General features: G+C 46.2%; 1 protein-coding gene across 4 annotated transcripts in view; it reads left to right on the forward strand.

Moving 5' to 3' along the window:
- KCTD1 (potassium channel tetramerization domain containing 1) overlaps nt 1-25,584 on the forward strand; it is a 180,787-nt gene that overhangs the window by 77,751 nt on the left and 77,452 nt on the right. Inside the window, exon 1 of one of the 4 annotated variants that reach the window (XM_082698891.1) lies at nt 7,455-7,557. The exons of 1 other annotated variant lie outside the window; for it this stretch is intronic. Coding sequence is in view for 1 of the 3 variants with exons in the window: in XM_082698888.1 (XP_082555014.1) it covers nt 9,958-11,772 (1,815 nt within the window). In the remaining 2 variants the exon portion in view is untranslated. Of the gene's footprint in view, nt 1-7,454; nt 7,558-8,436; nt 11,773-25,584 lie in introns of those variants that run through there. 2 more of the 4 variants (XM_082698888.1, XM_082698890.1) reach the window with 2 other exon arrangements.

Genomic DNA, 25,584 nt, shown 5'->3' on the forward strand with positions numbered 1-25,584 from the left:
AAGCTTTTCCTCTGTATTAACTCATTTAATCCTCACAGCAGCCGCCAATGCTATCAACAAAGACACAAACATAAAGAGGCAAAGAATTTTGCCTAAAATAAAGAACACGTAAGTGGCAGAACCAGAATCTGAATCCAGGTTTCCTGCCACCACTACGATAGACTCTCTTATTGCAGAGAAAGAGCCCCGTGAGTCCGCTGAAGGCAGGGAAGGCTTCCAAACGGAGGTAACATGTGGAATCATTCCAAAAAGTTCAACCATTTAAGCAAGGGGATGAAGAGAATGTCAGGCTGAGGGTGTACGAGCCAAGGTATACAGGAGGAGAGAAAAGCGTTTTTAAGGAAGAGTGATTACTTTGTTAGCTAAAAAATAAGGTGGGTGGGGGGGGGGGTGGGCACCACTAAAGGAGTTGGCAGGGAGCATGTTTTCGTCTGTGTTTGTTGTTTCCAAGAAAGAGGAGCCTGCACCTAATAGGCCAAGTTAAGGGACCTGAAGGCATCACATGGACCTCCAAGGACAGGAAACTAATCACAGCCAGGACACCTGTGGAGGCTGTTCCTTCGTCCGTGGGTGGCACTGCCTCAGCCTTGGCTTCTCCTCTGTTCCCTGAGTCACAGAACAGCAGGGTTGGGGTGGATTGGGACTGGAGAGCCCTGGCTGAATGGGACAGTTGGGACCTGAACCTGAGGGAACAGCCATGGTGACTCCTGGGCTCCTCGGTTGAGTACCCTGCAGAGATGGGAAATAAGGGAGGATGAGCAGGTTTGGAGGGAATTGTGGACTGAACTGTGTACCCCCAAAATTCATATGTGAAGCCCTAACTCCCAAGGTAGCTGTGTTTGAAGATGGGGACTTTAAGGAGGTAATCAGTTGAGCTGAAAAGGGTGGGGTCCTGATCCTGTACAAGAAGAGAGAGAGAGACACCAGAGATCTGTATCTGTCTCTCTCCGCACATGCACAGAGAAGGAGCTGTGTGAGGACTCAGGGAAAAGGCAGCTCTCGACGAGCCAGGAGGAGAGGTCTCACCAGAACCCTGACAGCACCATGGTCTTGGACTTCCAGCTTCTAGAATTGTGAGAAAACACATTTCTGTTGTTTCATCCACCCAGTTTGTGATACTTTGCTACTACAGCCCAAGATGACTAATACAGAGGGAAAGACAATTAATCCACATTTGGATGAAAGACAATAGATGGATTCAAAGGCATCGTGAGGGGCGCCTGGGTCACTCAGTCCAACATTCAGCTCTCGATCTCAGCTCAGGTCTTGATCTCATGGTTGTGAGTTCAACGCTGGGCTTGAAAGTAAGTTGAACTTACTTAAAAGTAAGTAAAGTAAGCTAAATAAATAAATAAATAAATGCAAGCAAGTCGTGAGAATTGGCAGGGCTTTTTGGGCTTTAGGAGAAATGGAGCATGAGAGAGAGCATGACAGAGGAGGAAGAAGAAGGGATGTTGTCCAAGTTTCAGTTTTGGATAGAGGGTGAATTTTGGTGACTGTCACTAAGTCTGAGATTTGGGAGATGGACCCAGGCTAAGAGTGAAGGCACAGTTAGGATTTTCTGGTTATAAGCAAGGGGTTAAGTGTAGGGATAGAGGGGGACTATAATGGAAGTGGAACCTCACTAGAAACCAAGGTCAGGATTCTAGGAGAGTAGGACCCCCTGGGGGCCAGACTGGAAGGGAAGTCCGGATACAGGGCAGCTCCCTGCCCCTCACTCCCAGGGCTCTCAGCCCGAACAAGCCCTCAGAGCAGGTCTGGGCTGACTCAGTGGCTCTGCTGCCTTTTCTTCTCACTCTTGTCCTGTTTCCTATAGAGAGAGAGAGACTGTTTGGCTCAAGAGTTTTAATCCAGGGTTCTAGTTAGCCTAGAGATTGCTTGTCCCAAGGACCTATCCTTGATCCAACCCATCAGGGCTGGTGGTCATATGATAGAATACTTGGCTTAGCAAATCTGTCCCTTCATGAGCAAGGCAGCATCCCTTAGAAAGATCTGGGGTGTGCCAGGCAGTGTGATGGAAACACCTAGAATGGAGGGTGGGGAGGGTAGGATCATTGTTATGGTTTTAGACTTGCTAGACTCATTTGTAAAATGTGCACATATGATTTTAGTTCCATTTTTTCAACAAATGAACTCATACTTTGCATTTTTTGCCAAAAGTCTACTGATTACAATATTTTGAATTATGTCATACTTTAACAGTTAACCAGTGATATTGAGTTCATGGAAATATACCCGAGTAGAAAGAGTGTTTTTCCTCTGGGCACCGGAAGTAGTACTTCCAGTCTGATGGATTGTTAAGAAAGTGTAGGTGCTTCAGAGTGACCCTCATTAGCTATGTGATGTTGGTTATTTAAGTCCTCTGGGTACCTACTCATCTGGAAAATAGGAACAGCCTTCACATATATTCACGAGAACAACCCGAGAGAGTGCTAACCCAAAAAACCAGACCCGCAGCAAGCATTTACCAAATGTTAAAGAAGAAATATGGCACATATATATTTTTCCAGAGTTCTGTACTTTCTGAATCTTCTCCAATGAAGACTCACTGCTTTTATAATCTGAAAAGAAGGACAGACCCAGCTTTGCCCAATTGTTGTTGTTTTTTTTTTTTTTTTAAGAGAATGAGCCATAAAGAGAGAAAAGACGGTAAAACAGATGCAATCATGGACAGAGGAGTCTGGTTTTATTTGGAATAATGACAACATGTGGCCCTTGGGGTATCCTAATCAAAGCAGAGACAGTAAGAAGAGTAAACATGAAGAATTACAAGTTCTGTACTGGTATCAGCTATGTCTGGGCCTTACAAACTTAGATTCCCAAAATAGAGCGGTCATAAGGTTTCCTGTTTTCCCACCCCTCTCCAAGGCTGTTCTCTTCCATCAGGTGCAAAGCCTGGATCTCCAGCAACAAATTAAAGAAATAGAACACCCCCCCCCATCCCAGGGCCTCTTTAAAAATTCAGATAAACCCATATGCCCCTATCACTTAAATTAAGCTTTCCTAAGAAAAAGTAAGTCAATTAGTTCAAAATGTGGGTTAGTGCTTCTGGGTATTTAAAAGGGGATTTTTTTTTTCTTTTTTAGTTCATTTAGAAACATAGCCACGGGGCAGGTATATACCCACTCCTCCACACGTCCTGTGAATTGCCAGGATATGTCTAGATACCAATTTCTGGTATCTAGAGCTTCAAAATCCAGTCCTTAAACTTCTCAAAGTTGTGAAGGTATTGAAATGTGAGCTTTAGATTTTATTTTGCTTTATCCTATCTTATATCCTTTACCGTCACCATCATTATCCATATTCATCCAAGGGTGCTTGACATTGCTATAGAACATTGAGAAGACGTGATTTTTACCCTAATTGAACTTTTTCCTTCCTTCATTCAACAAATAATTACTCTCTAAACTTTGTAAACAAAAGCAGCCTCCAGGACATTAGGAAATGTTGTTCTAGAGCAAACTGTGTGACAGCTTCCGCAAAATTCATTTGTCTAAGTGGGCTACATGCAAGAAAGCAGACTTCATCAAAATACAAAGAAAATGAGGTATTTCTGAAGAAGACAATTTCCAGAAGCAATTTCTGGGTCATAGAACATGAACATTTTTATGGCTTTTGAGATATTGCCTCATTGCTTTCTTAAAAGGCCATCTTTCTTGATATTAACAATTTAAAGATATGAGAATAACATTTTCATACCAACATTTCGGTATAAAGTGGGTTTTTACATTGTTATTGTTGGTTTTGCTTTGCGTTTACTGAATAGGCTACTATTTTGTATGGTAGCAAGTAGTTTCAGGAATATTTTATGTTCCAAGACAACTGTAAATAGCTCCTCCACTATTTAATGTATATGTTTTTGTGACATAACACTAACACCTATCTTTACTTCTTTTTCTACCTTCACTAGTATTGCAAGGCGTAGAAATACATTTTATTAACAGGAGGACTAACGTCCACTTCAGTCTCACTTATCCTTTAAAGAGATGTGAGTAGAAGAGAAGAAACAATAACACTGATTTTATGTGTAACTTTGACAGCCTTTATATTTGACTTTTTATTAACCAAGTGGTTTCATTATCCCATTATTATACCAAAGAGCACACTTTTAAGCTCCACAAAAAAATACAATTTACTTATGGAAAACTACATTCCCCTCATACATTGCTTGTTTTACAAACAGCCCAGGGACTGGAAGGTGATTATTAGGTAGAAAGATCAAGAATTGTAGTTACCAGGTGGCAATTTGAAACTAAAAATTCTACTCCTGTCACTCACTATGTTAAGTTCACGCTGACCTGTTTTGTGACAAAGCACCAATGATAAAAATAGGTAGTACCCTCCTTGTTCCCAGGAGATTTAGGCAGAGCAGCTCAGGATTTCAATAGAAAACACCTCATTCTAGTTGGTTGGGTTTGTGGGCATTCCTTTGGCCTCAAACATTCTTGACTGTCATTTCTTCTAAGACACAGATGAGTCCTTCTTTCTAACAGCCCAGGAAAATAGTACTAGTGTTTTAGGTACTGAATGACGAAGACAACAGTTTCCTAGGGCATCTCTGCTCAGCTCACAATCCAAGCTTAGGACTCAGCTTAGTACTATGTTGGCTTGGCAAAAATTGATTCCCAAATCAAATGACACACAGAAGTATTTTAACGGTAGGTGATTGCTGCCTTGAAGACTCCTTTTCTTTCATTCTTTGGTTCCCAGAAAGCTGTATGTAGTCAGGTGGCTAAGGGGTGGCCTATGAAGCCAAACTTCCCTGCCCTACCAAGGTCTGGGAGACCTTGGGCCGTTGGGTTAATCTTTGTGAACCCTCCTGGCCTTGCTTTTCTTTTTTATAAGCAAGCCTGGAAAATAGAGCCTTCATAAATAAAGAGCTAACAATTGAATGTTTACTAATGTTCCAGACGCTGTATTATATAGTGCTTTACTCTTATTAACTCATTCAATTCTTGAAGTAATCCTATGAGGTAGGAGCTATTAACTACAGATAATAAAATAATGAGAGAACCAACACATTAAAAAAAGGCAACTAGATGGGGCACCTGGCTGGCACAGTGGGTAGAGGACATGACTTTTGGTCTCGGGGTAGTAAGTTTGAGCCCCCTGTTACATGCCGCGATTATGTCAACAGATAAGATCTTTAAAAATAATTAAAAAGGCAACTGGTAAAGCCAAATTAGGATTCAAACGCATGCAGTCCTTTTTCAATGATGACATTTTAACCAATCTGCTACACATCCTTTTATTGAGGCTAGCTCTCTCCCCACATACAAATATTTTGTGTTTACTGAGTGCCTACTATGTGCCAACCACTCTGCTAAAATATGCTAAGGAATTTGTTGAAAATGAACCAGAAATGCAGTAATATATAAGACACAGTTTCCGCTCTTCTGGAGTTATTTTTCTTTGCTTCCACTTTACATGGGTTCTGTTTTTCATTGGAGTTCCAAACATACTACTCAAGATGATCTTCAAGTGAATTCAACAGACTTTCATAGTGAAACTTGGAAACAAATATATATCAGAATAATTTTAAATTTGAAATACGATTTAACCTCCATTGTACATTATGACTCTTTTAGTCATAATGTAAAAAAGAAATGATGTAAAATTATTTCTAAATTTCTAAAAAACATTTCATAATGTAAAAAAGAAAGCATGACTTGAACGTGATGAGCCAAATGCTTTTTCTGGTCTCTGGCCCCAAGAGCCCACAAGATTTCTTGAATTTATCAATTTAAAGCCTCCCCAAATGATCTCTTTTAATACACTGATGTGTCCATTTCTCTGTCCCTCAATCTACTTCTGCTGTCACTTCCTAGAGAATGTTCTACCAGAGAGACGATTATGGTAGGGAAATAGCAAACCAAAGCAGTCTTTTCAGTTATTTTAAGTTGCAAACAATAACGTCTTGCAGTTGCTTTTTGTCCTGATTTTTAAATGTAGAAATCCAGACCCATGATATTTTACGATTTTTTTTTTTTTTACCAAGAAGTTTCTTGCTAAATATAGATCTAACTAAACACAGATCTGTTCATTCATTCATTTAATGTAAATGACTGGAGTGCTCATCATGATCCAGGCTCTAAGCTATACTACAAAGGTATATTGATGTAGCAGAGGAAATGGGCAGGTAAAAAGCAACTACACCAATGATCTAACAGATGTTGCTCTGTAGATTGGAAGCAAAGAGGGAAAAGAGCTGAATATGTATCTGTGTGGTATAACCTCTCATAACATGTGAATATGAAACTGGAGTAGAAGGGTTATAAAATGAGGGGGAAATATTTGGAGTTTTTCCTCCCAAAATAACCATATCTCTACTTTCAAGTAATCTAAGAAATGGAGCAGCACAAATACACCGATGGTACTTTTTAATCATTAGGAAAGAGCTAAAAAAAATGGGGAACATCTTGCTGAAGATACAAACATCTCGGGACAGCTTTTATAATAATGAGTTGTGACAGTGAAATAATTATTATAAATGTTTCCTACAGGACTGCAATCAGTTTATGTAAAGAAGCTATTCATTCTGCACAAGAAATAAAGAAATCATCCTTAAAAAAGAGCCATCAGTCATAAGTGGTGGGGGAGTTCGGCGGACTTCATGATAGGGCAGAGTCAAAGTGGATGATCCCAGCGGGGCTCATAGAAGACAACCACTACAGCCTCCTTACCAAATAATAAGAAGAAAGCCTTTATGATGCTCTCAGTTTGGTACCAAGTGTATGGTACCACAGGATGTTTTTAAGGAATCATTTCCTAAAGCTGGGATTTAACTCCTTTATGAATTCAACTGTAATTTTGCATCACCCGGTTTTAAAAATTAAGCAACTTATTTATTTGTCTTTGGTTGTGTCAGGAAGGGCTTTTCTGGGTGTTCTTCCTGATAGCTACTGTAGGTTCTAACCTGAAGAGGTCTTTTCCCATATCTGATGAAGAATCATTAATGGGCAAAGACTTTTGGTAGCTGTTCAGGAGCTGCTGCCACGAAGGGGATTCATAGCTGCCAGAAAATCAGTCCAAGGCGTACTTTCCAAGGTGCGTTTTTCCGGATGCCTGTGAGGGTCCTGCCCATTGTTTGCCAACTGTCCAGGCAGCATCTGAGGCTGTTGTTTTGCTACATCCGTTAAAAATTTATTTGCACTTGGGGTTTTTTGGTTCTGCCATTGCCCATCACCCCCCTCTCCCCTTTGGCTTTTGCCGGTAGAGACCTGCCCTGGGGGGTATTTTGTCCTGGGAGCACAAAACTATTTTCTTTTCTGGAAATAAGTTGACGTCAACTGGGAGCTGTTTTTGGTTGCTTTGTTTCCCGGAGCGTCCAACCCAGCACACCGCCTCCGGCAAATTGCAAGCAATTCAAAGCAGCTCGCCCAGCAGGGAGGGGAGCTGGGCTGGGGGCGGGAGGGGGCTCGCCCGTTTAAGCTGGGAGACCTGGGGAGCCGCTCCGCTCCGGGGCTGGAGCGTGGGCCGGTGTCACCCGGCCCCTCCGGGAGCGCAGCCCCTCGGTGCACTGCGCTGCCCGGGAGGCCCGCGGGAGAGCAGCCCCTGGTAGGTAACTTTCTGGGTGCCCACCTGAGGGTTCAACATTGCTGCAATTCCCTTCTCGGATACTGGGGCGTCCAGAAAACCTGGGAGCATCCTGGGACAAAGGGCCAGCCCTCCGGAAGTAGCCCAGTGCGACTGGTGTGGTGTGCGCGGGTTCGCGTGTGTAACTAACTTAGCTATTGCCCTGAGCTCCGGGAAACAAACGCCTTCCTACATATTACTGGGGGCACAGTGCATTTTGGACAAAGCCTGCAGCACCTCGGGGATGTTTCCGGAAGAGTGCAACCTACCTAATTTCTCACCTCCCCGGACTGTCCTCTGTGGACTGCAGGGCGGATGAAAGCGTGTGTCGTGTGTGTACGATGTGTGTGCGTGCGCGCCCGAGGAGCGGGAGGAGGCCCAGAAGGCACCGACTTGCTGCAACTTGTTCACACCTGGCGCGGTTTCCCCAACGCTCTACCGTGTCCAGGGCCGAGGAAACACGCGTAGGGCGAGCACTGATTGTTGAAGGCACCGTCAACTCCCACTTAGGCACCCACACGGCCCAGAGCCCTAGTCTACCCGCCCCTTACTTTTTATTTTTTTTTCTTTTGTTTTTAAATTACAAATTGACGGATGGGTTTCTATTGATGCATAAAACTATAAACTGCCCTGAAAGCAAGACGGGGGATCCGGAAGGGAGCGGGGGACAGGCAATTGACAAGACTTCTACAACCGAAGTGCCTAGAATTAGGACTCGGGGGCAAATCCGAGGACCCCCTGGAGAAGCTGGCGAGGCTGTTTTCACTGCAGGGTCGGCACGTCCCGGGGTCGCGCGGCTAGGACTTGGCTAAGTTGGTTCCCCCCGGCCCCTGGGATTCGAAGCTGGCGGGAGCTCCAAGGGACATTCGGGCTGCCCGAGGAGGAGAAAATTAGGATGCAGCGCGAGCTCCGGAGGTGGCCAGTGCTGTGCCGCCAAAGAAAACAGACGAGGTCTCGGGCGGCTCTGGGGGCGCTGCCCCTGGGTCGGGAGAGCGCGGGAGGTGGCGACGCGAGGACGCGCCCAGAGTCTGGGCGCGCCGGGGGCGGGCGTTGGGCTGGAAGTGGGACAGTGTCTCCTATGGGAAAGCGGGACCCGGCGAGCTCTTTGGCCGCCTTTCCAGTTTCGGAGGTATCCGCCCCCGTGCGCCGGAGGCACCGCAGCCCCGAGGGCGAAAGAATGGCGGTTGGCAAACTTGGAACGGGTGCGCCCGGGATCCGAATTGCCGGAATTGTGGCGGTGGCGGGGGCGGCTGAGACCCAAGTTCACTTTTTCCGCCCGCTCGCCCGCCGACGGGCCTTAGGAACGGGCATTGCTCTAGCTCCAACCAGGTGGAGCGCCTCGCGGGAGGGAGTTGTGTCAGTGTGCTCCGAGGCACGGAGGGCGGCGGCCAGCGCGAGTGGGGAGGGGTCCCTCGGGTCCGGAGCGCCTCTCCCGGTGTCTCCCCTCCCACCCGCCCCTCCCAAGTCTGTCTTTCTTGCTCCTTCCCCAGGCTGGCGGGACCGGCGCGGACTTGCCCTAGACCTACGGGGAGCGCCCCAGGTCTTTAATGACAGCTTAAGAGGCTGTTGGAAAAGTCGAAAGGGATGAGGCTGACGTAGGGCGTGTTTCGCTCCTTTGCAAGAGTCGGAAAGGGAGCTGGGAGCCGTGCGGCTGGCCCCAGGCCCCCGCGCCTCGCCGCCAGCAAGTAGGTGGGGGAGCAGCCGCCGCCAGCCCCATCCCGCTCCCAAGCCTCGCCCGCTGCGCCCTGGCCGCGGGCGCAGAGAGGGTGCGGGGCCTCGCCGTGCCTCCTCCACCCTGCTCATTAACCTGCCTGCTCCGCTCCGCTCCGGGCGGCCCCAGACACGGGCTTCTCCGAGCAGCACCCGCGGCCGGCCCGGCGCTGCAGCCTCCCGGAACCCCCGGCTCCGGGGGGCAATGAGGGGGCGGTGGAAGGGGCACTGCTCCTCGGGCATTACTTAGAGAAGCGAGACCGCCCCGCCCTCCCGCCTGCCCTCCCTCTCTCCCGCCCGGGCCCGCGCGCCACTCCGCCAGAGGGTAAGTTGGGAGTGTTTCACCCCCACCGACAGCTCTCCCTCCTTTTTCTCCCCCCGCCTTCAAAGTTTTCTTAGGAGTGAGGAGAGGGGTTGGGGAGGAAGAGGGTCCAGCCAGCCCCCGTCCTTACCCTCTCCCTGTCTAACTTACCCCCGCCTCCCTTCCCCTCCATCCCCTGCGCGCCGCTGCCCCTCCGGAGCTGCGCTCCAAACTGACAATTGGAGCGCGGCTCCTTTAAGAGCCCGGCTTTGCCTCCCGGTAGCTGAAGGTCATTAAACACAAAAGCTCTCAGCGCTGCGGTCCAATATAGCGCATGCGCCCTGCCCGAGGACTGGCAGAGAGACGGCAATATGGCGAGAATGCCTGGCAGCGGGGACTGTAACACCAGCGCGGGCGGCAGCGCCAGCGCCGCCGCCGCCGCCGCCGAGAACAATGGGGAGCGGGGCGAGGGCGAGCGCGGTTCGGGGGGCCGCGGCCGCCGCCACGGCCGCCCGCACTACTGCAGCGCGGGCGAGGAGGAGGAGGAAGAGGAGGAGGACGACGAGATCCAGGAGGTGCAGATAACGGGGGACGAGGAGGAGGAGGAGGAGGACGGAGGTGGGGGGCTGGAGGAGGACGAGGAGGAGGAAGAGGAGGAGGAGGAGATGGGGCTGGACTGGGATGAGCCCCTGGAGCCCGAGGACTCGGCCGGGGAGGAGCTGGAACCCGAGCCGGTCCATATGATCAATATGGACCAGAGCGCCGCGCTGGAGCCCGAGGCGCCGCCGCGATTGCTGGCGCCCCGGGCCCGCGGCGGGCCGCCCGGGGACAGCGCCGAGCTGGACCCCGACGTGCTGCAGCGCCCCGAGCGGGCCCGGCTGAGCGAGAACACCCGGCTGGCCACCCGCTACGCCGTGCGCATCTTCCGGGAGTACCTGAGCGAGAAGGCGCAGAGCCCGGACTTCGAGACCATGGACAAGGGGGCGCTGTGCCGCGTGCTGCGCTCTTTCTACGCCGAGGCCCGCTCCAAGAGCGGCCAGCTCTACAGCAAGTCGTCGCTCATCAGCATCCGCAGCTCCCTCAACCGCTACCTCAACGAGCCCCCGTACTGCCGCACGCTCGACCTCACCAAGGACCCCGAGCTGCGCAGCGCCAACCTGACGCTGGCCGCGGTCATCCGCAAGCTCGAGGAGCAGGGCGCGGGGCCGGTGGTGCAGAAGCAAGCCATCACGCGTGCCGACCTGCGCAAGCTCTACACCTCCAGCGTCTTCAGCACCAACACGCCCTTCGGGCTGCTCAACAAGGTCTGGTTCGAGACGTGCATGTACTTCTGCACGCGCGGCCGCGAGAACCAGCGCGAACTGGAGGAGGACTCCTTTGGGCTGGCTATGGACGAGGACGGCCGCAAGTTCGTCTACTTTAAGTCCCTCGGGCCCTACCACAAGTCGCGCTCGTCGTCGTGGAGCAAGAAGCGTGCAGAGAGCAGCGACGAGGAGAACTTGCCCCGCATGTACGAGACGGGCACCGAGTTCTGCCCCTACGCCAGCTTCGTGAAGTACCTGTCGAAGCGCAACCCACTCTGCAAGGCGTTCTTCCAGCGGCCCCGGGACCACTGCAGCGAGGGCGATGTGACCTGGTACGAGAACAAAGCCATCGGCAAGAACTTGCTGGGCACCAGGATGCAGATGCTCTCGAAGGCGGCCAAGCTCTCCAAGACCTACACCAACCACTGCATCGGCGCGGTCTCCATCGCCACGCTCAACAGCATCGCTGGCATCGGCACCAAACTGGGCTCGCCCGCCCCGCAGGGCTGCTACGCGGAGGCTCTGAACGGGGCGGCTCGGCACCACTCCCACCACCCCCCCACCCATCCCTCCCACCACCACCGCCCCCAGCCGCCCTCGCTGGGGAACACCTATATCCTCCCCAAAGACAGCCAGGTCGGGCCCGACGTGAAATCCGAGGCTGCGCCCAAGCGCGCTCTGTACGAGTCCGTGTTCGGGTCGGGGGATATCTGCGGCCCCTCTTCCCCCAAAAGACTTTGTATCCGCCCCTCGGAGCCTGTGGATGCGGTGGTGGTGGTTTCCGTGAAACACGACCCCCTGCCTCTTCTTCCAGAAGCCAATGGGCACAGAAGCACCAATTCTCCCACAGTAGTTTCACCTGCTCTTGTTTCCCCCACCCAGGTAACCAAACCAAACTCTATGCATGAAATGTTTCTGCGGTACCATTTGGGACTAACTTTTGCTAATGCAGGTCTGGGTTGGGGGTGGGGAGGACTTTTAAAAAGTACTAAATATACTGAATCAGATTGGAGCTCACTCTTAGAAGCTTAACTCTTGGAGCTTTTCAGGAAAGTTTACATCTAATCTTAAAATATGTGAGAAGGCACGCTCCTTAAATCCCTGCTGCGCAGTAAGGCTAAAACTTCAAAGTTTGCAGAACAAAAGGGTTGGAGGCAGCCGGCCTCTCCGTTGAACGCTGGAGTTCTCTAAGGCAGGGTGGAGGAATACCATGCATATAAAGGAAGCAGTTACTTAAAATATATTTGAATAAAGCAACCATTAAAATACTCTTTTGCATATTACCCATAATTTAGGAAGATTAAAAAAAAAGAAAAAACGGTTCCGTACTGAAAAAGAAAACATGCCAAGCCCACTTCCTGTATGTGGGTGGGGAGTGGAGAGATTGGCAGTCCAGTGCCAGTTTATGCTGTAACAGGTAGCTGAATGTAAAGTGATGTTTGGGGTGTAGTTTCCAGAAACTGAAGTCACTTGTTAATAGAACAGGTATCTGCACTACCAGCCAGACTCTGTGCTCTATGGTGCCCAGCACCGCGGTTACCAAACCTTGCTGCCCGTGTCTTGCCGCATGAGGCTCACCATCTAGAGGGCAGATAAGACTCAAGAATGGAGATATTTAATTAAGACCCAACAGCACAGTAGTGTGGCAAGAACATCCACAGTGACAAGCTGTATGTAGCCCAGAAGCTGAGCCACCTTCGGCAAATCAGTTCACTTCTCTGGGCTTCAGAGTCCTCATCAAGGATTAGGGAACTGTTTTAATATTCAAATTATTTAATTCTAAGCAGTACCAAATTTTAGGTGGAGATTGAGGGCTTCCCTGGATGCTTCTGGTCTTATTATTTAGAGGAATAGGTTCATATTCTTAAAATTCTGTTCCTCTTTTGGAGACTTCTCTAGGAGCCAGAAACCAGAGGTCTGTGGGGACTGTGCTCTATTCTGTAGGCAGGCGTAGCCCCTGGAGGTTTTACAACTTTGACCTCCCTGCCATCAAGCAGAAGTAGGAATTTCCCCCGAAAGTCTGGAGGTTGTAGTGCAGGCCTTCAAGGAACAGATGTCAGGTACCTCTGTGCTTTTTCCGAAGTGGAAATTCCAGTTCTGGACAGACTGACCCGTTCAGAGGTTTACCAGCTAATCAGCAAGCCCCAAGGCCAGCAGAGAAAGGGGCTGCGAATGGTAATATAAACACCAAAGTTCTCTAAAATACACAAGACCTGCAGGCTATGTGTCTTTCTCTACTTCCAGTGTGCGTGGTACATTTCCGATAGATCAGGAGGTGGCTTTCTGCAGTTGTGAGGGCCTCAAGAGGAGAGTTCTTCTTTGGAGAATTTGGATTTGCTTTTTCTTTGAAAGCAAAAATAAATGTTCACATTCTTCTGATCAAGTAAGACCCTTAAAACTTCCTGGTTTAGAGTAGCACCTGATGATTAAGAGTTAAACGCCTGAGAAAGTTTATTAAAGTCTGTGTCTGGTTGGAATAACAATGAAACAGTTTGTCTGCTGGCATCTGTCTGGTATATAGTGTCCTATAGATTCATGACTTAAGATTCACAGAAGATGGAGGAGGGAGTTGCTCAGTGGGTTTTGTTTTGGTCTGAGGAATGCACTTGCCCCGTCATAGTTTTGTTTCCACTGAGTGAGATAAATCAGTTCTCTAAACCTGACTACGGATTCTTTTCTTTTTCTGAGTTAGAGTCAGATAAATATAGATTAAACTTAAATATAGATTTGAGTGTCCATATGTTGGCTAGATTGTTATTATGCAAACATTTTTGCATAAGTTTCGTGTAGTTAAAACACTACGAAAAGTTGTTCTTTTTGCACATATTTAAGTCAGCTTTTTATTTATGTTTAAGTTTTTTTAATCAGCTTTAAGAAGTTTTAAGGAAACTCTTTAATTAACCCCTGCAGAGCTCGCTTTCTAAAGTCTGGGTATTCTAAGAATGAAACAAATGTTTAGTTTATGTAGAAAGCCGATATTAAACCTTTTCCTCTTGTATTTATTAAAATCACAGAACCATTTGAGGTCCAGGGCATTTCCTGGGTATTGTGGACCAGCTGGGGTTACTGGCCCAAGGCACTGCCTCCGGAGGCCAACTCCTCTTGCCGGTCAGTAGTCTTCAGGAAACGCTGTGTGTAGCTTGAGCTTCAGTCATTATTACTTAATTATAAACATAGGCCACCTAACCTTAGTATCAGCTAAGCCCATCAAGTGGCATTGCGCGGAATTCCACTGTTGGCTCTATTTTTCTCGACTTCTTGACAATACTCACACCCTGATGCTCTGATCTCTTCTAATAGTGCAAGTTTCTCAAAAAATGAAGAGCCGATTCCTTTAAGTGCATTTACTCTTTACGTTTTGAGACTTGACTTTTTGAGAGGGTTACTAGGTGTGTCATTTGTGCGACTGGTTGAAAAACGAATGCATTCAAGGGTTAATGATTATGGAATTTGTGATTTTTATTCCTGTGAATTTCCTGGCTTTTGTTGGTTTTGGGGAGAGGGTGGCAGGGAGGAGTTGTGATAGTTGTGATGGTTGCTTTAAGGAGTTCACTCTTTAATTCTCTGGAATGGCTGTTAAAAGCGAAGGGCAATTCTTGTCTCCCCTCCTCCTGCATAGCTGTTGTGACCTAAGATGATCCAGTTACGGTGCTGCTTCCTAGCAATCTTGGGAGATCACATGGTACATTTAAAAAGGTTTAGCACAGCCCATCCTACATTTTTCAGAGCTGTTCTCCTTGCATGAAAATACAGCATTTTTCCTGCCTCAGAGAACAATACTTCAGCTTAGATACCCTGGCACAGAGATTTCTAACTTTAGTCTTTAGCATCTACATGAAAAGAATATAGTAAGAATTTAAATTCTCTAAATATCATAGCTTTGTTGCTAAAGCTTTTATAGACCGTGCCTCTCTCCAGCACCAAACAAAAATGTGAAAATCAGCTCCCTAAAATAGACTTAGACACATTCGTAAGCTCGTGCCAAAGGTGTCTTCAGTTCTTATTTGACTTTAACCCAGATTATTTCCAGAAATACTTCTAAGGAATTCTGCAGGTAGGGAATAAGTAGTGGGGAGATTCTGGGGTTGGTGGAACACATGGTCTGTGTCTGTTTCATTGGCTTCACTAGGGTCCAGAGTCGGTCTGTACAGTTTCCCAAATGAAAATTGGAGCAGCCTCTGTGTGGGGCACATGTGGTCTTTAGTGACATTGCCTTTGAGGAGTTGGATGTTGATTGCGCTGGGGAAGCAGTTTTCCTTCAGGTGCTTAGTGTGGAAGGAATAATCTGTCTCTCTGCTTAATAGGAAAAAACCCCGAACAAACAGACATGCATTTTATGTATTACTGAAATAGTCACCAAAGTCTTGTTTTTAATTTGGGAGGGCTACTCTCTTTCTTAAAGAGGGAATCAGACTTCTATAAACATGAAGGGAGTGTAGTGGGTTTAACAGCCAAAGCAATTGTAACAGAACTTTCTTATGATGGTTATCTGGAGCTGTTAGGATTAGCTACCTTATTTTAAAAAGGCATTTTCCTGATTTTTACTGTTAGTTTATGGCTATTTTCCTTTTTCTGCTACAGGAGTATTTGCTCTCCCATTCAAATTGGTGGAGAAACTAAGTGTCAGTTACATAACTATGTAACTTTTTTTCACTCATGCAGGAAACAGTTATTGAGCATCTCCTACTGTGGCTTTTGTACCAGGAATCTCTATAAATTAATCCATTTTCCACTTGGCAAGTAGTAGCATTGGCAGGATTTTGGCCTCATTAACTATTAAAACCAGATCAGAATAAAGAAAGTTAAAAAGGTGAAGCACTTACTGTTTTGCAGCAGTCATTTTGGGAAAGAAATCTATATTTTTAACTCCTATATTATTACTGCAGTCATGATATAAGTGAATTATTCTAAATTGCTATGAACCCGTATGTATGTCAGCTCACTGTTAAAGCTGGTCCAGGAAACAGAGAAAGAAGTATTTTCTGCGGAATGAGAAAGTGGCTCGCATTCATTGAACACTTAAATCTTGGTGTCCCCCTGATTTTAAAACCTGGCTTCCCCAAACAAATGCTACCTGGAAAACAGTCCTCATGTCACTACACATGAGAGCCCATCTGCAGGTAGGACTGCTCCTTGCACATGGGACTGTGGAAGCAGGTTTGGCCTTGGTCTAGGCCAGCTAAATCCCCACTTCAGTTATTTAATAAAAAGTTCAGTTTCAAAGTTCACCTTTGGTATCCTAGATGCCATATGCAAAGCAAAATTGTTGTAGAAATTGCGGTGCAGTTGCCCGTGTTGATAATCTTGGAAACAAACATGTAACGTGAATCTGTCATTTGCTAGACCTTTATTTCTAGGACCTGTTCAAACATGTAACGTGAATCTGTCATTTGCTAGACCTTTATTTCTAGGACCTGTTCTTACTTCTCTTGATTGACCCTTCACTGCATAAGACCAGTTAGTCACGAGCCTTTTTAAAGACTTCTTTGGACAATTTAGAAAGAGGAGAAGGTAGGGGAAATTAGTTGGTCCAAAGGGGGCTGTCGATTGACCTTGAGGAACCAAAATGAAAGAAAACGTAGCTTTCAGATTTGAAACCTTGCAGGGGCATCTTTTTTTTTTACTGAGTTCTAGTGGTGGTGTAAGGACACCGAATTCAAGTCAACCGTTGTTGGTTGAGCTTCTGTCCACTTGCTGAGTGCTTGTCGAAAGGGGCAGGATTTGGCTCTTGTCCTCAGTGGGGGATCGCAGAGGATGAACAAGTTAGTGGGCTTCAAACTGGAGGGATTGTCCACTTGATATGCACACATCACCATGGAAACAGATGAACTTTTAAAGTTTTAGGTTCTGTAAGATTTGAGGCCAGTTGGGTTTTCAGATTTGTAAAAGGGTCTCTTTGTCTTCTGTTCTCCGAGAGAGGGTGGGCTCGGAAAGGTGTCAAGTCTTTGCAACGGGGAATGAGTTTCTGCATAGTCTGGAAATAAATGAGTGTTTAAGCCGGTCGAGATACCTCACCATCGCCAGGGCTGTGTTTCCAAATGTGCGTGGCTTTAAACTAGACAGCCGACCACAGTATATCCTCTCTACTACAGGAGACCAAGCCTCGTTAGACGTGGTTCAGGTGTTCAGTCATTCTCCCCACCCTCCTCTTCAGCTTTCTTTACTGCCAGACTTCGTTTCAGCTTATATACTTCAAGGACGAACAGAGCCTGTTCTTTCTCCCTGAAAAAGATACATTTATATATGACCGTCAACTTTTATTCATCACTCATTTTTTAAATTCACATCCTATCCTAAACTTGGCCCATGCAGGGGATTTTTCAGAAACAAAAAAAGCAGGCGATCTTGTATGGGACTATAAACAGTCAGGAGTGTCTGACTTTTTTGATCACAGTGGTTTGGTCACAGAGGTTTGCCCTGGGGCTGCTTTGGGGACCCCCGTGGGAGCTTCTTCTGGAAACCCACTGCATTCTGAGAGCTGTGATTCCTGTTGAGTGCCTGCGAATACTTGAGCCCCTGCTGGCTGTCCAGGCAGTGAGTTTGGGTGTGTTGACTGTGCAGGGTGCAGGGAAGTCACAAGCCGCTCCTCATACTGGAAGAGAAGTGTGAGGATGACACAGGGCTCCTGTGTTGATTGAGTCCATGTATGCAACCCAGGAAAGCTGACGGACTCAGAGCAGCCTTGAAGGGAGAGGATTGGGAGGCTGCCAGAGCAGCTCCGTTTTTTCACAGGTCACCAGCCCATTCTGTGCCTCCCACCCTTCCAGGTAGGCATTTGAAAATCACCTTTCTCATGCAAACCTTTCTAGCTGCATTCACACCCCGAACAGCTACTTGCCCCTGATCACCTGGCAGCGAGCCCTCGGAAGATGGGCTTGTTGATCCCGTCCTGGAGGAAGGAGGTAAAAATGTGCTACCCGAAAAGGGCTGACAGATTTAAGAGAACGTTAGGTTGTGGGCTTCTAGGAAAAAAGGGGAGAAATTCAGAGAGGAATGCTGAAGGGTGGCAGAGATAAATGGTGCTTCCTTTGTGAGTAATGATGGTCACCAAATTAGAACGTCAGGACTCGTTTGGAAGCTTTTAATCTTCATTTTCTAGTTTTACTCTGCGTCTCCACTGCTGGTTTACCCGGTTCAGTCAGGTGTCTCACCATTCAGCCCCTACCCTTCCTCTCAACCCTAGAAAAAGAGAACTGTTGTTTATGGCAACTGTCCCATGTGGGTGCTTTCCGCCACATGCTAGGGACCAAGCTAGTTCGAGACACTATATATGTAGATATATTTTTTGGTATTTGTCATTTCTCTACCACCGCCACCCCCACTTGAGACAACATGGTCATGGATAATAACATTCATACAGATAGAGATGCACACATATGTGTTATATAAACTTGATGCATGAGAAAATCCTCCATTTTGTTATTGTGGTCTGCGAAGGCAAGTGTCTTGAGCTTACAGATAAATTAGGAGACTTGAACTTGCTATATTGGTTTTTTTTTTTTTTTTTTGTCTCTTTGGTTTTTTTGCCCAGTAGTTTGAAGGAATATAGCTTAAACATGAGAGCTGTTTCAGCATTCCCAGCTTCCCAGCTGTTCAAGGTGAGCCATTGGCCCCCAGTCCAGGAAGGAGGGAAAGAGAAGTGTGCTCTGGCCACAGAGTTCTCACCCTGTTGGGCTGCAGTCTTTGGGGATGAACAAGACCCCTCCTTGCAGAGCTGTGATGTCCACTGTCACAACCTCTGACCGATTCTATAGTTAGGAAGCGAAGTGTAATCATTAATAATGACCAAGACATTCCAGGGTGGTTTTTTGTTTTTTCAGTGGTCTTCTGACTGGCTGCCTCTACATCCCTGGGGAACTTGTCAGAAATGCAGATATCTCCATGCCGCGCCCCTGAATCAGCTCCTGAGCACAAGGTCTAACAACTGATCAGTAGCTGTCCCTAGATTCAGATCCAGACCTGGCTGATTCTGAGCATCTGCTTTTAAATCATAGTCTTTTTTTTTTTTTCCAAAATTCTTACCAAGCGTTCAGATAGAAAAATCCAATAAAGAGAAGGTGATATAACATTGGATTCATATTACTACCCGAGGTGCTTTCCTGGAGCAACCTAAGAAGAGAGAACTTGTTTCTGTCAAGCAAAAATAAGTAAATAAATAAATAGCAGGGAACCCAAAAGAGTATTTGCCATGAGTCTGTGCTTCTGTGTTGCTGTGTGTGGTCCCCCAGCCCAGGGTGGATCCGGGGACCCAGCAACCTCTTGAGAAGCCCTGTCACACAGCAGGTAAGAAGATGCTGGTGCCAGCCCCCTCCCCCCATGCCCGTGGTTCATTTTCCTCCTAGGTCAATGGGGAAGGCAGTCACACCCACCTGGCAGGGTCACCTGGGTGCATGAACTACTATTTGAGAAGCCCTGAAAGCCTGAGTACTCTGGGAACATTTTCTGTCATTTTATTATCTTAGAACAGAATGTCTTAACATTTGAAAAACTACTGATGTTGGTGTTAAATCCAGTCTCGGTCTTCAGTTTTCTCTTGTAAATGGCTTGTAGGGAGGCTGTGCGGGCCTCTGCTGTTTCTTCTTCAGGGGTCTGCCCAGACTTGGGCCCGTAGCAATTCCTCTTGTCTCCTAGCAGCTAGGAAGTCTCCAGGCGTCCCTTCTGCTCTGGCTCTCCAGGACCTGCCTGTCTCTCCCTTACCTCAGAAAGCTTTTGGGATGCCTGGCTGCTTCAGTTGGAAGAGAATATGACTCTTGATCTTAGGGTCATGCGTTCGAGCCCCATATGGGGTGTAGAGATTACTTAGATAAATACGACTGTAAAAAAGAAAAGAAAAGAAAAAGCAAGCCATCTCATCCCCATGGATGCTTCACCCCAAAGCTTGTTTTTTTTTTTTTCTCTCCCATGCTTTTCCTTAAGATTTGCGCATGCTGTGGCCCCAGGCAGGGTTGATCTCTATACCTTGTAGGTTTATTCTGCAAACTGCTCCCCTTTCTCTTTCGAAAACCTTGGAAGTTTTCAAGTGCTGAAGGGGTAGGGAGAGTTCCTGATGGCCATATGCCCTGACTCCATCAGATTTGCAAAAGTTGGCTTAGAAGGAGATCAACAACTTACTATAATATATGGAATTTTATTTGGAATGGTTTGGGATTCTGGGAGTGATCATAACACTGGAGTTTTGACAGCATTAAGAAGGTCATCATGGTAATAACTTTCAGTATTCTAGAAGTAGGGCCTATGGTTGGCTAGATCCTGTGTTGTGGTATTTGTATTTCCTTAATGCATAATTGGACGATAATTTTCTAAAACTCAACTTCTGTCTTGGGGGTATATAAATCAATAGACATTCCACTTAAAGTTGAGGTATAATAATAAATATATTTTTCTATTTTTATTTATTTATTTTTTAAGACTTCATCTATTTATTTGACAGAGATCACAAGTAGGCAGAGAGGCAGGCAAGAGTGGTGGGGGCAGGAAGCAGGCTCCCTGCTGAGCAGAGAGCTCATGTGAAACTCCATCCCAGGACCCCGGGATCATGACCTGAGCCAAAGACAGGGGCTTTAACCCATTGAGCCACCCAGGCGCCCCAAATACACATTTTTTAAAGATTTTATTTATTTATTTATTTGACAGAGACAGAGAGAGCAAGAGAGGGAATACAAGCAGAGGGGGCAGGGGTGGGAGTGGGAGAGGGAGAAGCAGGCCTCCCGTTGAGCAGGGAGCCTGGTGCATGGCTGGATCCCAGAACCCTGGGATCCTGACCGAAGCCGAAGGCAGAGGCCTAACGACTGAGCCACCCAGTTGCCCCTCATAATACATGTTTTGAACAGCCTGAAGAATCAGGGGAATTTTGGTGGTGTTCTGATGCAGTATTGCTGACCAGTTAATGACCTCTTGTGATTTAAGTTTGACAAAGTGCTCTTCTAAAATAGAGATGACTGACACGGCGACGCCGGGATTCATTACCCCGAATCTAGTCTGCCCTTCAGTTATTCACAGCCGTCAGCCGCATGGTCCTTTTAAAAGGATAGCTTTGTGCGCTTTTAGAATTGTATTAATTCTGTTCGTTTATAAATATGATTATGTATCTGTTAATTTTATTAAGCCAGCTCATTTGGAGTGTTGGCTTCTATTTTATGATAATTCTTTCTGACAAAACTATATCTAAATTGATTTTAGATATTTTTCTTCCTTTGTGAACAAATACCTCCTTTTTTTAACTCCAGGAAAAAAAAAAAAGAAAAGACTTGTAGGATGTTTATTTTTCACTGGATTGAGGTAGCAGTTTAAAATCATGTTGCTGTAAAGACACATGGTTTCTTGTTATAAAAGTATATGTGTCTCTTGTTATAAAAGTATAACAAGAATATTAGAAAGCTGATGGAGGTAGCTTCATTTTCTTTGCCTTAAAACTCTGTGTTCGTCCATGTGCTGATTTTTTTTTGTACTTAACAATAGGCTATTCATAATGCTGGTGATTTTGCTGTTCTCTGGATCATTTCATAAGAGGAAGGAGGAGTGATGAGGTTCTAAGTGTGTCTCTTGAATTGCTTTTATTTTAACTTACAGAGAGGGTCATGGGGATCATAGATTTCTATCCCTGAATTTAACTACCATCTCGAGTGATATGTTTTAGAACCACCTCTTGGGAGATGAGTGATGGTCTAAGAAGAGAAAAGTCAAGGTGAAGAATGCTATACAGGAAAACTCTCAGAATAGGGTTTATTCATAAAACGCATTTATTGAGCACCTGCTGTGTACAAGATGGGAATTTGGAGGTAAGGAATAACTTAGAAATAGTAAAGAGAAGACACTGGAGAAAACAGAATGGCAATACCTAGGTAAAGTCAAAAGAAGGAGAAGGTGGGAGAGAAAGCAGAGGGTCCTGCCTCACTTAATGACTGACTGTTCACCAGTAAACCTTGGAGAGTCAATGGTATGTATTACTGTCTAAGAAATGGGACTGAAGCTGGCCTAACGAAACTGAAAGACTAAACACTGAAATCTTAAAAGTGTATAAGGAGAATGTGGAAACTTGGAAAAAATAAAATCTTGCCTTTGTCAAAATTTAAGCCTTTTCTTTGCTATCACATTGAGAACATGGCTATTTCCAGTGTCCTAGCACAAAGCGAGGTGCCGCGTTTCACTGCCTGTCAGCCCCTCCAAATGCTCACCCAGTTGTCGAAGCATGTATTTAAGGTGGAATATCTGTGTAGTAACCCCAAAGCTCCGCAGTGCTCTGTCACCGTTTACATTTTAATTACCATTTCTGCAACCACGAAAAGCCCTGCTCCTTTGGTGCCCAGCTTTATTTCCTTCCCATCTTGGGACTGTGGGACCATACTGTGAATCCTTGGTTATACTCAGGTACTTGTAAATAGTGCTTTGTGGATTGTGAAAAGGGCTCTCTTGTGTGTGACTTCATCATAAGGAAGCCAGATAGGGCACTTTCTAGTGTCGGGTACTGGGTTAGCTAGACATTGGGGACACAGATCAAGTCCTTGTCCTTGGAGGACTCACTCACTGTCTCCTGGAGGAGGCAGACAAGGAACATGAAAATAAACCCTGCCGTGGGATGTGTCCTGTGACAATCTCTACACACAAGCGAAAGAGGGGCAGGGTGGATAGGAACTGTCATCATACCCATGCTGTAGGTGAGGAAAAGGGACCCTCCAAAAGGTGAACTTCACCTCGCTAGGAACGATCAAAGTTAAAAAGTTCCAGTTCCAACCCCAGGTCCAGGCCTCTTATACACTGGTACTTTTCTGGCTGTGATTTATAACTAAAGTTAAAAAAGTAGTGCAGTTACGGGGTGCCTGAGTGGCTCAGTGGGTTAAGCCTCTGCCTTTAGCTCAGGTCATGATCCCAGGGTCCTGGGACCGAGCCCAGCATCCTGCTTTCTGCTCAGCAGGGGGCCTGCTTCCTCCTCTCTGTCTGCCTTTCTGCCTACTTGTAATCTCTGTCTGTGAACTAAAAAAAAAAAAAAAAAAAAAAGTAGTGCAGTTACATAGCACTAAAGGAAAGAAAAAGGACACTGAACCACAAGTGTCCACATGGATGTGTTTTGTTTTTTTTTTAAGACTATTATAATTTGAGAGAGAGAGCATGGGCAGGGGAAGGAGAGAAAGAAGGGGGTGAGGCTCAATCCTGGGACCATGACCTGAGCCCCCAAACCAGACACTTAACCCACGGAGCCACCCAGGCATTCCTGGATGTGTCTTTTTTTTTTTTTTTTTTTTTAAGATTTCATTCATTCATTTGACAGAGAGAGATACAGTGAGAGAGGAAATAAAAGCAGGGGGAGCTGGAGAGGGAGAAGCAGGTGCGGAGCAGGGAGCCTGATGTGGGGCTCACCTGAGTGGAAGGCAGATGCTTAACGACTCACCCAGGCACCCTACCATGGGTCTTTTAAAAACTAAAATGATCTCAATGTGATTCCTGTGCTTTTGGAGGTGCAGGAAAACAAAAGGGAACGATCTGGCTTAGGGTGAAATAGAACGGCCCAGTCTTCCAGATGCCAGCATGCAGTCAAGACAACAGGGGCTGAAAGCTGCAGTTGGATTGATTTAGGGACCTTCCGTGGGGGCCTCCGCTGTGGTTGAGGGCTGGCGGCTCCCCAAGGGGTCCCGCGCTGGGGCAGGTCGCAGGGATGGGGGTGGGGAGGTCTCCACCCATCTCTGCCGGCCTCTCGCTGTTGGCTGCCGCAGAGGCTGAAGACGTGCTCCCCAAGGCCTCCACGCTTTCCCACTTCACTCAGAGCACTTAATTAAAAGAAAAAGTGAGCCCCGTTCTGATGCAGAGTTATGACTAGTAAAAAGAACCAATAAAAATGACTATAAAGTGCCTGACAAATAGAAACTGTTTAATAATACTAAGGCGCTTTATGGGGCCAGGGTTTACCTCTTGGCGCAGGATGACAGACCTTCCCGCAGAGGGGCCTTTCCCTTGCTGCTGCTCTTGGCAAGGCGGTTCCTGCTCCGCCAGAACCAGCCCGCAAGAAAGACTCTGTTGGCCTCGGGTCACCTGACTTTCTTCCTGAAAGGCCATCAGAGGGAGGGAAGGGACAGCCACTGACAAGTGGCCCTTTTGTGGGTGACAGCAGATAACAGGAGGGATAAAGGACACTTGGGTGACCCAAGAGCAAAAGGGAAAAACAAGGAAGAGATGCAGGAAAGAAAGGGAGGAAAGCCTTACAGAAAGTTTGGAGCAAAACAACACTCTCCACCAGTTCCAATTAGACCTATTGAAGGATAGACCAAGTTAGGGTTAGGAGAATTATTACGGTGAATGGCCTCGGGCAGCTTACTTAGTTTCTCATCTGATGGAGGAGGATGATGGGAAAGCCCAGAGGACAGGCGCAGTAACAGTAACTTTGTTAAATATTCTGTTGGTTAGAGATTCTTGACAAGCTAGAGGAAAAGTAGAGGAATGATTATCATTTACAGCTGATCCTCAGTAAGCTCTTTCATTTTTTAAGATTTTTTTTTTTTAAGTAGGCGCCATACTCAGCATGGAGCCCAGCACGGGACTTGAACTCAAAATCTAAGACTGAGACCTGAGCTGAAATCAAGAGCAGGACATTTAACTGAGTCACCCAGTGCCCCAAGATTTTATTTTTTTACATAACCTCCATACCCGTTTGGGGGCTCAAACTTATAACCCCAAGATCAAGAGCCCCTGCTCTACCAACTAAGCCTTGCAAATATACTTTATATCATATGTTTAAAGGATTAATTTTGGACTAACTTTATTTTTTTTTAAGATATTATTTATTTATTTGACAGAAATCACAAGCAGGCAGAGAGGCAGGCAGAGAGAGATAGGAGGAAGCAGGCTCTCCACTGAGCAGAAAGCCCGACGTGGGGCTTGATCCTAGGACACCAAGATCATGACCCGAGCTGAAGGCAGAGGCTTTAACCCACTGAGCCACCCAGGCGCCCCAATTTTGGACTAACTTTTAAGTAGGTTTTAAACAACAGAGTTGAAATGATTTATAAATACTGTCAGTATAAGTCTTCAGTGTTCAGTGAAATTATCCATCTCATTGAAAAATACATCATTTGATTTTTCCTGATCATAAGCATTGAATTTCTAGAAACTGATCTCTTTTTATTTATAGTTTTCATCAGAGCATACTGATACCAGTAAAGCATATTGTAAATTTGTTTGAATAAACAAATATCTTAATCCTATAGAATATATAAGTAGGATCGTCTAAACCTCTATCATTAAAAGCAGTACATATGACAAGATGCTAAACTGCAGCATCTTTTTTCTTTTACTAATTTAAAAAAACATTCTCATGGCTGCTTTACAACCCCAAAGGATCTCATCCAGATGCAATAAAGAATATGAAACTTTCTGGCAATGTATTGCATAGAACAGTGGCACTCTGTGTTAAAGTGCTAATTTGAGAGAGATTATGTCACTCTCTTAACTTTCTTTTCCTGCCTGACAAATAAAATACTTGCTTAGCTGTCATAAATCATGAAATAATTCACATTTTACTCTTAATTTAGCTTATACCAACTTGTTTAGCAATGAAGTCGGTAAACATTGTCTACATCATGAACTATGTATTAATCATAAGTGTTGGGCGCATTGTTTGGTGGTAGGGCCACACCGCTCATTCCTGCAGAGATTCCTAGTATGGCTTTCTTAAAAACTCAAGTGCGTAACATCTCTGACCATCTC

This window comes from Mustela nivalis, assembly GCF_964662115.1.
Source record: "Mustela nivalis genome assembly, chromosome: 14".
Taxonomy (NCBI): Eukaryota; Metazoa; Chordata; class Mammalia; order Carnivora; family Mustelidae; genus Mustela; species Mustela nivalis.